General features: G+C 31.4%; 1 protein-coding gene across 1 annotated transcript in view; it reads left to right on the top strand.

The window, feature by feature from the left end:
- Positions 1–16,738, top strand: part of AGPS (alkylglycerone phosphate synthase) — a 108,105-nt gene that overhangs the window by 36,741 nt on the left and 54,626 nt on the right. Inside the window, exons 8-10 of the mRNA XM_016152598.2 lie at positions 1,960–2,040; positions 10,737–10,862; positions 12,880–12,988. Of these exons, the coding sequence (XP_016008084.2) occupies positions 1,960–2,040; positions 10,737–10,862; positions 12,880–12,988 (316 nt within the window). The remainder of the gene's footprint in view (positions 1–1,959; positions 2,041–10,736; positions 10,863–12,879; positions 12,989–16,738) is intronic.

Below are 16,738 nucleotides of genomic sequence, written 5' to 3'. Positions count from 1 at the left end.
TAGAAAAACCTATGTTCACACCTCTTTTTTAATGTTTTATTTTTTAATTTATTTCCTTCCTCCCTACTCCTCCCCTCCCCCGTTGTCCATGTCCATGAGTCTCTTTTTGTTTGTCCTTTTCATGTTCACTCCTTTTAACATTCAACTCTCAAATATTATAATAGATATGTGGTCCTTATAACTGTCATTTACATTGAAATCAGTAAGTTATAGCTTGCATTACTGTGCACAGTGTACTTCTGATACAGTATGTACAACATATGACTAGAATTAATTGTGTCAGTTTTCTACTTAAATACACATGGGCAATAGACTAGTGGTTACCAGAAGGGAGGGAGGCAGGGGGAGGGGGGCGGTAGACCAGGTAAAAGGAGTCAAATATGTGGTGACAGAAAGAAATCTAACTATGGGAGGTGAACACACAGTGTAAACATATATGTGCCTTACTGTTAAAGTGTACAGCTGAAACTTACTGGATTTTGTTAACCAGGGTCACCACAATAAGTAAATGAATGAATGAATGAATAATACTAAGACCTATTGGCCTTAAAAGTTTTTGTTTTGTTGTTAACTTTTGTGAGGTAATATATAGTGGATGTAATAGGGTAACCAATACATTTTCCTTAGGTTTCTCTGTGAGTGCCTGTAAATGTATTTTTTCTCTTTGTTTCCTTTAGTTTCTTTGTTCTACCAAAAGTATCTTTGAACCCCTGGTAGATACAAGGCATATAATTAGCACAAGTATATAATTTCCTTAAGAATCAATCTGCTGATTCTTGTTTTTATTGTAGTTATTATAGTATAAGGTACCATCAGATTACTAAATTCTTTTTATTTTATAGTTTAAAACTTCCTTTTGTTTAGCTGCCATGGGACCAAAAGCCTGATTTTGCCGTAATTATATTGAAATTGCTATTATCTTATTTTGAGAGTATAGTTGTAATGATAGTTTTATGTAACACAGAACAATAAGTACATTCACAGACATCATCTTATTTAATGTTTATCATAGCCCTGTGAATTAAGCACTGCAGTTATTTGTGTTCAAATGTGGAATATAGGCAGACTTATTTTTGTATTTATTGCCTTCTTTCCTTTTTATTCTTAACTAGTTTTGTCTGTATTAGTTGTTGCCATAAAATTGAACATTTCAAAATGCTAAGAAAGCTTCTCTGGGATCCAGAAGAAGATCCTATATATTATCTGATTGCTCAACCAAATAGAAAGAGAAAGAAGTCTTAACAGGAGAAAATAATTCATCAAGATTCATATATATATAAAAATTAGGTCAAATAAATTAAAAACATTTTTTTTTATAGTCATGCATTTGGTAAGTTGAGCCCGATGATATTGTTTGTTATTTTTGGCAGGAGGCCAGGTCGTGCTTTGTTTTCTAGCTGGCCTCTTTGATCCTATTTTGTATTAAAAGTAAAGCAGTGATGCCATTTACTGTATTAAAATGTCTTTGTACGTGTCTTTTTCTAATCTCATGGCATCCCTCTTCTGATAGTCTTAAATTAGATATGATTACTGACTGTTAACAGTAGTGCAGATAGTATTTACAGAATGCCAGGAACTGTGTATGCTAAGCTTTTTATGTGTAGTATGTCACTTAACTTTTACAGCAACCGTGTAAGTAGATATTACTATCCACATTTTACAAATGAAGAAACCCTAAGCTTAGTTAAATAATTTACCTAATGTAAGAGGTAGAGTTTAATTCAAATTAATATCTGAATAAAAACAGGATCTACGTTTTAAAACTCCTATGTAATATGCTCCCTTTGTTACTATTTCTGTCCTGGGGTATAGTCAGAGACAAGTGTAGCTTTCTGGTGTGGGTATTCCTACTTGCTAAATTGCTCTCTTGTCAGTTGCTGCTTTGAGTTAGGAAGTTATATTTCCTGAGAAAATGTTAATAGCTCATAGAGATAAAACTTTTTTCTTCCTTTGCAACAGAATCGCATCCTCTGGGTTGATGAGAACAATCTGACAGCTCATGTAGAGGCTGGCATAACAGGACAAGAGTTGGAAAGACAGGTATGTTATTTTTTTAATATAGATTTTCAAAACTGCTATGTGTCCCCTCTGAATGAAGGACCTTTCACAATACATTCACTGCATAAATTTGTTCAGTTTCTGTTGTGTGTCAGGGATTGAGGGCACAATAATGTTTAAGACACCATCCCCTACCCTTAGATAGCTTTGTTATATTATGACAAAGAGTTATGTAAATAGGCATTTATGATTCAGTGAGAAGCCTAGATAAAGGCTAAATGTGGGGTGTGTGACTCATCAGATGGGGTTAGGAGGAAAGGAGTTGGGCAAAGAAAGTTTCACAGAGAAGGGAGCATTTAAAATGAGACTTTGGGATGAGAAAGAATTAGCAAAAAAAAGGAGATGGGGATGGGGAGAACAATCCAGTTAGAAAACAGCATGTGCAGAGGCTTTAAAGGCAACTCTTGCTTTGGGGGGCCTGCCGATAGCTGAATAAAGCTCAGGTCTAGTGTGTGTAGATAGGAGAACACATATTCTTGGTGTTTGTATATTTAGTGGGTGTACATAGAGTGGTGGTAGGATAAACACAGGAAAATACAAAGAGGTCAGGTCCTAAAGGGCTTCATATAAAGCCCATTTTAGAAGTTTGAACTTTACCTTTCTGCTTAGCTAGTTTGGATTATTGTGTGGAAGATGGATGGGGCATGTAGGGTAGGCTAGAAGGATGCTGCAATAATTCAGGCAATTGCCGATAGTGACCTGAAATAAAGTAGTGAGAATAGAGCATGATGGAACAAATTGGATATAGAATTCTCAGAAGTTGATGATAAATTATATCAACTAGGTAGATGTTGATATTTGCTCTTTATTGAACTTTTCAGTGTATAATTTCATTGATAACTGGTCATCTTATATAGTTAGTGAAACTCATAGTTTTGGGGGGATCCTTATATACTTTCGTTGAGTCCTTATATACTTTTTTGGGGGTCCTAATGAATTTTTGGAACATTTTAGATTTCTTTCATGGATTCTAAGCAGGTAATTATTAACATGTATCAGTTCCTTCAACCTCCTCAAAAATGGTTGAGATGACTATAACTCAGCTTTTGTAAATAAAAATTAGAAAGTCTAGTTTGTTGGTGATGTACTTACCACTTTATTCAACGTGGGTTACTGAGACCACCTCCCTCTTTTTAATAGGACATTAAGGGGTATGTGACATGTTTGTTGATCTTACTTTTATTTTTTTCCTTCTTTCTTGGTAAAAAGTTGAATAAAGTTGATATACCAGTGAAAATTTCTAGATGAAAAGCTTTGAAAAAAAGTATTAAAACTGTTCATTGTCTTTATTTTTTATTTAATGCAATAAGATAGAGAGACCTGGAATAAAATGGAGCATGTTTGTTGAGGCATTGTTAAAGATCTTTAATAAGTCAAGGTTTTATATAAGTCAAGGTAATTAGATTGGTTAATTATTATAGTTTATAATACACTTCAGTGGACAGACTATTAGTATTTAATGAAAAAAATCTGTAAAAAGTCCTGTATTAGCCTTCCATTATGCCTGAATGAGGTATTATCAGCATAATAATTTTTTATAACAAAAGATAGTCTTTCGTATCTCCAATTTTATATTGTTAAAATTAAAATTTTTCTAGACTAGAAACTTCTGATATTTTACTTACTAGTTCATTTCTCTAAATGCCAATACAGAACTTTATTTTTTGCCTCTAATAGAAAGTAATATAGTTTCTACATCTGTTTTGACCTCAGTTCAAGTTCTTTCTCTTTTAAACTTCTGTGTCCTTCAGTTTCTGCTTCAGCTGATGTAATCAGCTTAAAACATACTGCTTTTTCCTTCTAGAAGTTTTAAAATGACACAAATATAGTAGTTGGGTAGCACAGGTTTTAATCTTTTTAACTTGTTTATGACATTGAATTTAATATCTATAAAGGAGGTCACTAATATGTCAGTTATAGATTTTGGGAATTTGTTTCTAGGCTTACCAAATTTAAATCTTTGGCTACTTTATTTTATTAGTTAATAGTCTGGGGATATGTGACGACATTTTTTCCTGCTTAGGGGCTCATTTCCCTATGCCTTAGTTTCTTAATCTCTGGAACAGAAATAATAATTCCTGTTTCATGAGGTTTTTTGTAGGATGGAGTAAGTCAGTAATGTAAAGTACTTAAGAACTTTTATCATTCCACTAATTTTTATTGAGCACTGTCTGCTTCATTTTAGCACAGCTGACTTTAAATATTCCTTCTATATGCTGAAGACTCCCAGATTAATATCGTCATGTCAGGCTGCTTTCCTGAACTGTAGACTTATTATATCCAGATACCTAGTTGATGTCTTCACTTGCATATTTAATGGACATTTTAGACAAAATGTTCAAATAAATTCAATATTTTAAAAGTTGAATTTTCATTTTCCTCTACAGTTTGCTTATTCTATAGACTTCTCATTCTCAGTTGATGGAAATTTAGTTCTTTGGGCAGCTCGAGCTAAAACTCTTGTAGTCATTTGTTTTTGTTTTGTTGTTTTTTAATAGTTTCATTGAGGTATAATTGTCATACAATAAATTACACTCATTTAAAATGTACAGCTTGATAAATTCTGATATATAAATACAACCATGAAACCGTCACTGCAATCAAGATAATGAACATATGCACCAACTCCAGAAGTTTGCTCTTGCCTTTTTATAATCCTCTCCAACCTACCTTTACCCTGCCCATGACAATCACTGATCTGCTTTCTGTCATTGAAGATTTGTTTAAATGTCCTACAATTTTATTAAAATCAAATCTTATACTTTTTTGTAGGGGGAGAGTGAGAGGACGGCTTCTTTCACTAAGCATAATTATTTTGAAATTCACACATATTGTTGCATATATCAATAGTTTATTCCTTTTTATTGCTCAGTAGTGTTCCATTGTGTAGATTGCCCACAGTTTGTTTATCCATTCACTTGTTGAACACTTGGGTTATTTCCAATATTTAGCTGTTACAAATAAAGCTACTGTGAAAATTCATGTGCAAGTCTTTGTATAGGCATATACTTTCATTTCTCTTGGGTAAGTATCTAGAAATGAAATGGCTAAATCAAATAGTAAGTATATGTTTACCTTTTTGAAAAACTACCAAATGTTTCCCAGACTGATTACATCATTTTATAATCCCACTAGCACTGTGTAAGAGGTCCAGTTTCTCTACATCCTTTCCAATACTTGTTAGTTTTTTTAATTTTAGTCATTCTAGTACAGGTGTTATGGTATCTCATTGTGATTTTAATATTGCATTTCTCTAATGACTTCTGATGTTGAACATCTTTTCTAGGGGTATTTGTCATCCATGTATCTTCTTTGGTGAAGTGTCTGTTCATATCGTTTGCCCAAATTGTAAATTATGTTGTTTATTTTCTTACTGAGTTTCAAGAGTTTTTAAAAAATATTTTCTGGATATGTCCTTTTTCCTTCCAAGTTTGACTTTTTTAGATTCCACATATAAGTGATACCTTACAGTACATGTCTTTGTCTTATCTCATTTAGCATATTGTGTTCAAGGTTCATTCATGTTACTACATATGGCAGGATTTCCTTTCTCATGAATGAATAATACTCCATTGTGTCTATATGTATGTGTGTAATCATATCTTTTTTTATCCATTCATTCGTTGATAAGCATTTAGATTGTATCCACACGATGAGTTTTGAAGATTTTTGAGTTCATGTTTGTGTGCGGTATGAGGGATGGATTAAAGGTTTTTCTTTTTGCTTACACATGAATATCCAGTTATTCCAGCATCATTTGTTGAGAAGTCTATCATTCTTTCATTGTGTTGACTCTGCACTGTTGTAAAAAAGTCTGTTGTTTATGTATATGTGCATCTAGTTCTGTTTTGTTCCATTGATCTGCTGTCTGTCTTTATGCCAGTACCATACTGTTTGGATTATTGTAACTTTATTATAAAAGTTGTTTTGGCAGTTCTAGATTCTCTGCATTTCCATGTGCAGTTTATAATCAACTTATCAATTTCTGTTTAAAAAAAAAAAAGCCTGTTGGGATTTTGATTGGGATTACATTAACTCTGTACATCAGTGTGGGGAGAACTGACATCATAACAATGTTGATTCTTCTGGCTCAAACATGAAATATCTGTAGTTTTGAGGTGTATATAATTTTTTTCTGCAGTGTCTTTTGGTTTCTAGTGTACAGATCTTTAATATTTTTTAAATAAGATTTGTCTCTAAGTATTATATATATTTTTGGCGCTATAGTAAATGGTAAAAAGTTTTCAATTTCTGAGTGTTCTTTATGAATATATAGAAATACAATTGATTTTTTTTATAGAGATCTTATATCTATCTAGTAGCCTTTCTAAATTCACTAACTAGTTTAAAAGTTTTCTTGTAGCTCTCTTCAGATTTTCTACATATATGATCATGGCCTCTGAATAAAGACAGTTTTGCTCCTTCTTTTTGAATCTGTGTGTCTTTATTTCTTTTTCTCACCTGATTGCACTTGCTAGAACCTCTGGTGCAATGCTGAAAAAAAAGTGAAAGTGGACATCATTTTCTTGTTCCTGATTTAGGAGAGATGCATTCAGTCCTTTACCATTAATTATGATGTTAACCGTAAGAGGTTTTTTTAGTAGTTGTCTTTTATTAAGTTGAGGAAGCTCCTTCTTAGTTTGCAGGGACCTTTTGTTGGCAATGAAAGTCGAATTTTGTCAAATGCTTTTTGTGTCTTAAGGTAGAAGATGGGGAAATTTATTATTTTTCTTTTAGGTTTTCAATACACTAAATTTAGGCTTTCACTACTGTAAATTTCCCCTAACTACTGCTTTAGTGGTATCCTAAAATTTTGATATGTCCATTCATTTTCATTTATTTCAAAATATTTTCCATTTTTGACTTTTTTCTTTCACCCATGAGTATGTACAAATTATCATTTAGTTTCCAATGATTGGGGGATTTTTCCACATTTCTTTCTGTTATTGATTTCAATGTTAATTCTATTGTGTTCAGAAAAAATATTTTATATGACTTGAATCTTTTCCAGTTAATTGATACTTGTTTTATGGCCCACAATATGGTCTATCTTGTAAATGTTCCATGTACAGTTGAAAAGAATGTGTCTTCTGCTGTTGGTTAGAATCATCTGTCTGTTAGGTCAAACTGATTTATAATGTTGTTCAGGCCTTTGATGTTTTTAATTATTTTCTGTTCTATCAGTTATTGAGAGAGGGAATTAAAACATCCAGCAATCGTTGTAGTTTTTTTTTTTTTTTTTTTTGCAGTTTTATAAGTTTTTACTTCATATTTTAAAGCTCTGTTATTAGGGGAATAAATGATTAGGATTGTTATAACTTCTAAATTAATGAACCATTTTGCCATTATGAAATGACCCTTTGTCTTTCTGATGATATTCTTTGGCCTGAAATCTACTTAATCTGACATTAAAATAGCCATTCCATTTTTCTTTTGCCTATTATTAACATGATATTTCTTTTTCTTTTTTTCATTCTTTTTTCTTTTAGTTGATTTGTGTTTCTATATTTAAAGTGCTTTTCTTATGGAAGCATGAAATTGGGCCTTTTCCTTTTCATCTAGCCTGACAATCTCTACCTTTTAATTGGAGTGTTAGATCATTTGCCTTCAATGTGTTTTATTGATGTAGTTTAAGTCTGTAATCTTGTTCCTTTTCTCCCTGTATTTCATATGTATGTTTTGTTGTTCTTTTCTGCTTTATTTACTTTTTTGGATTAAATATTTTTTATACCATTTTTTCTCCTTTGTTTATTAACTGTAACTTTTTGTTTTATTAAGGGTTGTTTTAGGGTGTATAGTATACATCTTTAACTTAAAACAGTCTACCTTCAAGTTATAACACTCAGAGTTTAGTATAAGAACTTTACAATATTATACTTCCCTCTCTCCTTGCCTCCTTTGTACTATTATTGTCATTTTCTACTTTTACATGTTGTAAAGCCTACAATATATTATTTTTGTTGAAACAATTGTCTTTTAAAGATATTTGAGTAATAAAATTTTTTTAATATATTTACCCATCTAGTTACCCTTTCAGGTACCCTTAATTCCATCCGATGTTATTTACCTATTACTTGAAGAACTTTCTTTTAACATATCTTTACTGTTGATGAATTCTTTCTCCTTTCTTTGTCTGAAAATATCTTTATTTCATCTTAAACATAAAAAACTTTTTTAGGAGCAGTTTTAGATTTACATCAAAAAGAGAGAGGGAGGTTCAGAGATTTCACATATGCCTCCTGCTCCTACACATGCATAGCTTCCCACATTATTAATATCACTTATCAGAGTGGTAGATATTTTACCAAGAAGGAACCCATATTGACACATCGTAATTACCCAAAGTCCATAGTTTATCTTAGGGTTTAGACAAATGTATAATGACATATCCATCATTATAATATCATACAGAGTATTTTCACTACCAAAAATTCTTCTGCCTGTTTATCTCTCTCCTCACCCACCCCTGGCAACCACTGATCTTTTTATTGTTTCCATAGTTTTTTACCTGTTCTAGAATATCACAAAGTTGGAATCACAGAGTATGTAGCCTTTTCAGATTGGCTTCTTTCATTTGGTAATATGCATTTAAGGGACCTCCATTTCTTTTCATGGCTTGATAGCTCATTTCTTTTTAGCATTGAGTAATTTTTCATTGTCTGGACGTACCAAAGTTTATCCATTCACCTACTGAAGGACATCTTGATTGTTTCTAAGTTTTGGCAATATATGAATAAAGTTACTGTAAACATCTGTGTGCAGGTTTTTATGTGAACATAAGTTTTCAACTCCTTTGAGTAAATACCAAGGTGCCCAGAGGCTAGATTGTCTGTTAAGAGATGTCTAGTTTTATAAGAAACCACCATCTGTCTTGCAAAGTGGCTGTACCATTTTGCATTTCCACCAGCAATGTATGAGAATTTCTATTGTTCCACATCCCCACCAGTATTTGATGTTGTTGGTGCTCTGATGTTTGACTAGTCATATAGGTATGTTGTGATATCTTGTTTTAATTCACGTTTCCCTGATGACGTATGATATGGAGCAGTGTTTCATATGATCTTTTGCTATCTTTGGTGGGGTATTGGTTTAGATCTTTTGCCCATTTTTTAGTAGAGTTGTTTTCTTATTGTTGGTTTTTAAGAGGTCTTTCTGTATTTTGAGTAACAAGTCCTTTATCAGATGTATCTTGTGCAGATATTTTCTCCTAGGCTATTCTGTGATCCTTTTGGATTATTTTTTTCTTTGATACTGGGTAATTTTCTCACTTGTATGTACTTTTTAGCACTCTGCACTTATAGAAATAGTTTTAAATGTCTGTTTAATGGTTTCTTCTATATTGGTAATGTGGAGATTTTGTCATGGGAATATTTGAAAACTCCCTGTGCAGTGCCTAGCACATCTAAGTTCTCCATGAATGTCTTTTCTTTTTCTTCTCCTAATTTTAGAAAATTTGAGTGACAGTAACCTTTTGGGAGCAAATAATATGAATATAGATTGGGAGTTAGGGAAGAAATATAAGTCTGACAATCTTTATTATAACCTGTTCAGTCATTTATTTAAGCTACCTACTTGTGGTTGGTTATTAACTTCTTAAAATTAAATAAATGTATTGAATATTTAGTGAAAAAAAATCCTATTTTGTAACAATTGATGTGTTTTTAAACCTGAGCAACAAAACTAGAAAAGGTAAATAATTTGCATTGCTTGTGTTCAAGAGCTAACAAATTATATTTAACCTAACAGGCTCTTGATATTTAGGTTACAGCTTTCATACTGTATTTAAATACATAGATTCAAACATAGCTGACATATTCTACATCTATGCATGGCTTACTTGAAAAATTGAAGCAGTTGCTTAACTGGATGATTATCAAATGGTCAACACAGATTGATGGGCTTGAGTGCAGTCGACAGTGGGTATGCAGATGGTGGTGTCTGTACTGTTTGACATGAGATGGCTGAATCTTTAAAATGATTTCAGTGGAATGGCTTTGGTGTTGTTGCAATAGAGGGCATCCATTCAACCTCAGGTGCTGTGCAGATGGTAAAGCCAAGCTAATATAAAAAAATGAGAAACAAGTGACTATTTAATGTACAGGAATGTATGATCTGCATTCCAAATAAATGACAGTATTACATGCAGGAAACCTAGCCAGATGGCTGTACATTAAAACACATGACTCCTTGAGAGAATTAAGTACAGGCAATTTGCTTGGATTTTCTGCAGGCCTGCTGCATATTATATTAGGGTAGGGAGAACAAGAGATTAAGTACTTTATTTATTGAAAGTGTTTAGGTGAAATTGGCAGTTATTTAAGCATAATCTGATCTCCATAAGTATTTAAATGATCTCTTTGTGGAAAAAAAAAAAAAGTAGGGATGATAGTTGGCCTTAAAAATAGAAGTATATAAAGAGTAAGATTGGTTAGTAAACCTGTAAAAAATTCAACTGTCTTTTAGACCACATTTTTCAGTTTTGTAAAGTTTTCCTCTAGACAGAAGCTTAAAAATTTTTTTGATCAGTATTATAAAAGTATTTCTTTTTCTATGTAGGGTTTAATGAGTCCAAATTCCAGTGACATATGGGAATTTTAAAGTAGGAAGAGTTAATGTGTTGAGTGATGTGTGAAATAGGACCATTTTCACTAGTAAAACATTACATTTTTGTTTTTCAGCTTAAAGAAAGTGGTTATTGTACAGGTCATGAACCAGATTCTCTGGAATTCAGCACTGTGGGAGGATGGGTATCTACTCGGGCATCAGGCATGAAGAAAAATATCTATGGCAATATCGAAGACCTGGTAAATTTTTTCTGGTTATCGTATAATAATTGATTAGTATATAGAGATTATTGTACAGTGATTAAAGCCTTTAAAAATTGAGTAGAATGGTAGAGTCCGCCAGAAGTATATCCCTTTTGATTATAGTAATGTCAATTATGTATAATAAAAGCAGTAAAGGACACAACTGTGATCTTTACTTAAGGGTGCTCCTTTTCAAATGACTGATGAACTTCCTAGATGTTTCATAATATCCGACTTATAAAAGATACAAATATTATTTATAAGCCTCATGGAACCTCAACCTTCAACTCCACCAAGATTTTAGTCAGCTTATTTAGGTGATCTTGTCATTGCTACATCTTTTGCCTTAGGAGATTTTATATTTATTTTGTTGAAAAAAAAAATCTCTATATAGAATTAAAGAGCCCAAATGAAAATGTTCTAGTAAGTGGTAGTATAATATCTAATGTTTTATGTGCACTCTATTTTTTGCTTTAGCTGATCCAGTGCCAGTGCTCTGGAAGTTATTGTGATGTTAGTGTAACTATGGGCATTCTGGTTAGGAATCAGGTATCATTTGTTCCATTTGTAGCTTTTTCAGTGATTAGTTGTATGACTTTGTGTTAATTGGTTCACCTTTCTAAATTTCAGTTTCCTCCTATGTAAAATAATGACAATTGCTGCATAGAATTATTATAAGTGAAGAACATAAAATGAAAACTCTTAGCAGAGTCCCTGGTGTGTAGTATGTTCTTCATAAATGTTAGTTCCCTTATTATCAATATTTTGATAACAATTTAAAATAACTTTTTATGAGACCATTAAAGTGATGTTCCTAACATTATTTTTAGAGCTATTTAGCTTTGCTTTTCAAATCTAACGTTCCCACATTTTCATCAGTATCTTCATTGCTAGAAATATCAAATCTTTAATGAAAATTTTGGTTCTTTATAGTTAACACCCAGCAATTTAAGACTTTAAGTGTTTATGTTATTGATACTTTTTAAATGTTTATATTATCCTGGATAAAGATGTTTACACATTTTTAAGTCTTTGAATCCTAACAGCCAAATTGTTCTTACAAGAAGTTTATGCCAATTGACTTTTCCACTAGCACTATGAGAATATTTATTTTATTGGACTCCATATTTTGTCTTTTAATTTTTTATTTATTTAATTACTAGTGAATGTAAACTTTTAAATGATCTCATTGGCAATTTTTATTTCTTATTTTGTAGATTTCTTATCGATGTCCTCTGCTTATTTTCTTTAGCAATGTATAAACCGTTTTTATTCATTTGTCCAAAAACCATTCTAAAAACGTATTAGATTTTTACCTAATCATTTCTGATTCGGATCTCAGGAACTATTTTCGAGTGACTCCCTCCCCCAGTACTTACTTTCTCACCTGTGTGAGACATATCTCACAGCTATATCAAACACTTGTCTCTCTCCCTCTCTTTAACTCAATCACTGGATCTCCCTCTTCATTCTAGTTTTGACCTGATATAATTAATAATTTGTTTTTTTCACCACTTCCTCCTAAATGGGCAGATTAGGTAAGTTGAAGGAAGAGAGAAGGCAAGAAGAATTTTTTTCTTAGAATTCTAAGCATCTAGAACAGTGTTTGACATGAAATAGTTTTTCCTAATATTGTTAAATAAATGAAAGAATGAACCTATTAAAATATGATCATTGTTTATTTTATCCATCCTTCAGTTTTTTTGCCACATGAATAATTCTAAACTAAATTTGGTTTAAAGAAATGTGCTTTTAAGTTCTTAAGATGATGAATCTACCTAAACCAATAAGAATAATAGATGATTTTTACCTCTTTGAAAGTTTATAAAATTTACTTTTAGTCTAAGAATTGCTAAAAGATATTAAAATTCTGAAGGGCGTCACCATTTATCACTTACCTCAGTATTTAAAAAATAGTGTTTTCTATAAATGTATATGGATGTGTGTGTACACACGCACACACAACATTCACTAACAAATGTGTAGAATTTATATCATGCATTGTATTAAACAGGTGGTTCATATAAAAATGGTAACACCTAGAGGTATAATAGAAAAAAGCTGTCAAGGACCTCGTATGTCAACAGGCCCTGATATTCATCACTTCATCATGGGATCTGAAGGTAAATATAACTGCAAATTTATTATGAAAAAATACAGGTTAGTGACTCAGTTTTGTGAAAATCTGTGATGTTGTGATATCAGATCTTTGAAAGAAAGACATGTTTTATATATTTAAAGAATGGTGATTTTAAAAAAGTTTTATTACTTTAATTTAGTATTTCATTAAGTTTTTATTATGGGAACATCATTAAACTTCCTCTTACATTTTGCTTTTTTACAGTTTAGAGACAGCTTGGTCTTTTTGGTTTTATTTGATTTTTCTTTTAGAGTTTTTAATCAATAATATTAAGAAGTACTTGTTAGGGTTTAAAATGGTTTGCTTTAGCATATTATAATATCCTTTTAATCTTGTCTGAATAATAGGGAGAAAGGACTGATAAGTATTGTTTTTTGTCTTGTCTTTCTACAATTACATCTTTTATTATTGCTATTTGATTTTTTTAAGAAGTAGAATTTAAGATTCTGTTGATTCACATATCTTTTAAAACTTATGTTGGTCGTTTATTTATTTATTTTTATTACTTAAGTAGTATCCTTTGCTTGGCTACTTGAAGTGTAGTTCTTTATTTTATCCAAAACATTTAATTCCTATACCAACCTGGAAAAAAGCTGACCTTCTATTTTGCCAACTAACTGTTATGTAAGCACTGTAAATTGTATGGTTAAAATGATCATGGGTTTATTTTTTAATTCATAGAATGGTAGAAAGGGTTACTCCTTAAATTCAAAGAAATAAGATAAAACAAGTGTTTCTGAATTAGCAGAGGAATTTGTTACTAACCTCAGAAGGTGGTACAAACTGAAGAAAATATTTTGGAAACATTTGGCTATATGCATAGGTAAAAAAACAGCCATATAATAAACTACGATGTTGGGGCATAAATTCTGATCTTTGACACTCACATCAAGGAGGGAAAAAGTAACAAACTATGTCTCTTAGAAGTCAACTACTGAGTTACTAACCAGTGGGATAGCTTAGTGACAAAGTTTTGTCAAGATAATCCCCCCATTTTACTCTCTTCCTTTTCCGATCAGTATACTCTTTTATAGAAAAACAGAACAGTTTTAATGAGAAAAATATAAAATGTTAAGTTCATTCAGATAATATAGTTCTCTAAAAAATATTCTGAAACTTCTTATACTGTTGCATCATCTAAAAGTTAAATAAAAATAACTTTTTTACCATCACATATCAGATTAACAATTAGATATTAAAGCTAATAATTATTAATTATACTATAGATTTATATGTGGTTGGTCAACTCTATAAATATAAAATATCTTTTCAAGTAACATCAACACTTGAAAACTATATGATTTTATTAACCAATGTCAGCCCAATAAATTTAATTTAAAAAAATAACCACATCAAACATTTTTTTTATCTCATCAATTAGCATTTGGAAAATTCTCTTTGCTAGGTACTGTGCTGGCACACTCAGGACACAGGTAATAATAGGCCATTAAAATACAATATGATAAATTCTCTGATAGAAATAAAAACAGAAAAAATATAGACAAAGGTCCCATTGATGGGTACTTAAAAAGATTTCACAGAGAGGCCATGCCTGAAGGGGCCTGTGAAGGTTGATAAGAAGAAAATAATTCCTGACAGAGTTAAGGGAATAAGGTGGGGAGGGAGTTGTTCTGCAGAGAGAACTGCATGTGGGCAGGCTTAGAAGTGAGAAAGAGCTAGTTGTTTACTGTAATGGGAACATAAGATTTAATTGTAAGTGAAGTGAGCAGCAGGTCTAGGGGCAAAATGGTAATGGTTATAGGCGGTTGGAGAGATAATATGGTCTTTTATGCCTTTTTAAATAGTTTGAATTTTATCTGAAAGACTAGACTACTGTCCTTAAATTATTGAATAAATTTAAGGAAGGCGAAGTCATTACAATGATAAAGTAAACAGAGAAATATGATTTATAAAAAAATATATTCTAGGGTAGATGACTGTATTTAAATGAGCTCTTATTATAAATACACATGCAGAATGCCATAATGATTTAAGAGCATGAACCTTGAAATCTATCAGATCTGGATTTCAGTCCTGGTTTCACCACTTAAAATTCTGTGACTTTGTGAAAATTAGGTAATTTTCTATGCCCAATTCCTCAGCTATAAAATGTGAACAATAAATGTATCCATCTTCATAAGCTTTTTGTGAGGATTATTTGAGATTCTGCTAAGCAGTTTATAAGGATTTAGTAAGTGCTCAGCAAATGTTAAATTTATCACGATTGTGACTGTTTATTATTTTGGCATTAATGTTCTTTATAAGTGTATTTATGGTTTCTAATCCCCATTTCTGTATGTATGTGGATATAGAGTTATCTTAATAGAAGCTGGAGGACAGCATATTCAAAGAAGTAATTCCTGTAAAATCATATTCTTTTATAAAATATTTTATCTTCTATTTTGAAGTATCTAAATAACCTTCTGCCTTAAATGAGAATTATAAACTTTTCCTTGAGCTTTAAAAATATTTTCTTTTGCTATAATTAAATCATTTGAGGTCAGTCTTGAATGCATCATCATTAAAAAGCCTATTTTCCCTACTAGGTTCCACATGTGACTAACCACATTAAGTTTAATGTTTTTGTATTTTTGGTTTATGAATTTTTCATAACAATTTTTTTCAACAAGCAACTTCTCATTTTAAGTGCTATGACACGATCAGCATAATAAAATTATTAATATTCAAATCATTTGGAATGCTTTGTATTCTTTTCCTATGTATGGAATTGACTGGTAACTTATAATGATTTGTTCTTATTAGAAAATTGGTTAAAAGTACATTTCTTAACCCACGATCCACTCGTTAGCCTTTGCTCTAGAATGAAAAAGGGAAATGCTTGCTATCAGTTCTTTTGTGTGGTTTCACTAATCATCTTTGGTTAAGTAAATCTCATCCTTTACTAGATTCCTCAGGAAAGGCATGTTTGTATATCCCATGAGTTCTGAAATGTTCTAAACTGGTTTTTTTTTTTGTGACCCGATACTTGCAGGACAGCTTGAGTGGATATAGTATCCTTGGGTCACACTTTACTTCCTTGTGTTTTGAAAATACTGTTCCACTGTTGATTTGATTTTATATGTTGTTTTAAAGAAATCTGATGCTTCTCTCTTCTGATGCCTTTGTAGTTTGTTTTCTCTTTTGCCTAGAGGCCTAGAGGAATATTTTTTCTTTATTGTTAAAGTTTACTGCTTTTACAACTCAGAATTTATTGTATACTGGGTCATTTTGCTCTGGTACCCAGTGGACCATGTATATTCAGATCTTCTTTTATTTGTGGATTTTCTGAGAGATTGTAGTAGTAAATATTAGGGTATTTTTTCCCTCATTGTTTTGATTTTTCTTCAGGGACATCGTGTGTGCGTGTGTGTGTGTGTGTATACACATATACATATACACATATATACATATGTATATGTATATATGATTTCATTTACTTGTTTTCCATTTCAACCACTATTTCTCTGACCTTTTTTCTCATCTTTTTTTTTTTTAATTTTTATTCTTTTGGTTATTTTTCTGCATTTCTTCAGTGTCCTTTAAAGTTTTCATTTGACTCTATTCTCTGTTCTCCTTTGGATACCATATAACTTAGCCTACTTTTTTATATATATACATATGTTATTGTTGTTGTTGCTGCTGCCGTTCTATATCTTACCTTAGTTTAGTCATCTCTTATTTCATTTTTTTTCTTGTTTTTTGTCCATTTGTGTTTTTAGTGTTTATATTTCTG

The sequence above is a fragment of the Rousettus aegyptiacus genome, unplaced genomic scaffold, assembly GCF_014176215.1.
Source record: "Rousettus aegyptiacus isolate mRouAeg1 unplaced genomic scaffold, mRouAeg1.p scaffold_m13_p_2, whole genome shotgun sequence".
NCBI lineage: Eukaryota > Metazoa > Chordata > Mammalia > Chiroptera > Pteropodidae > Rousettus > Rousettus aegyptiacus.
Note: the sequence above shows the minus strand (reverse complement) of the source record. Positions and strands in the feature narration are given on the sequence as shown.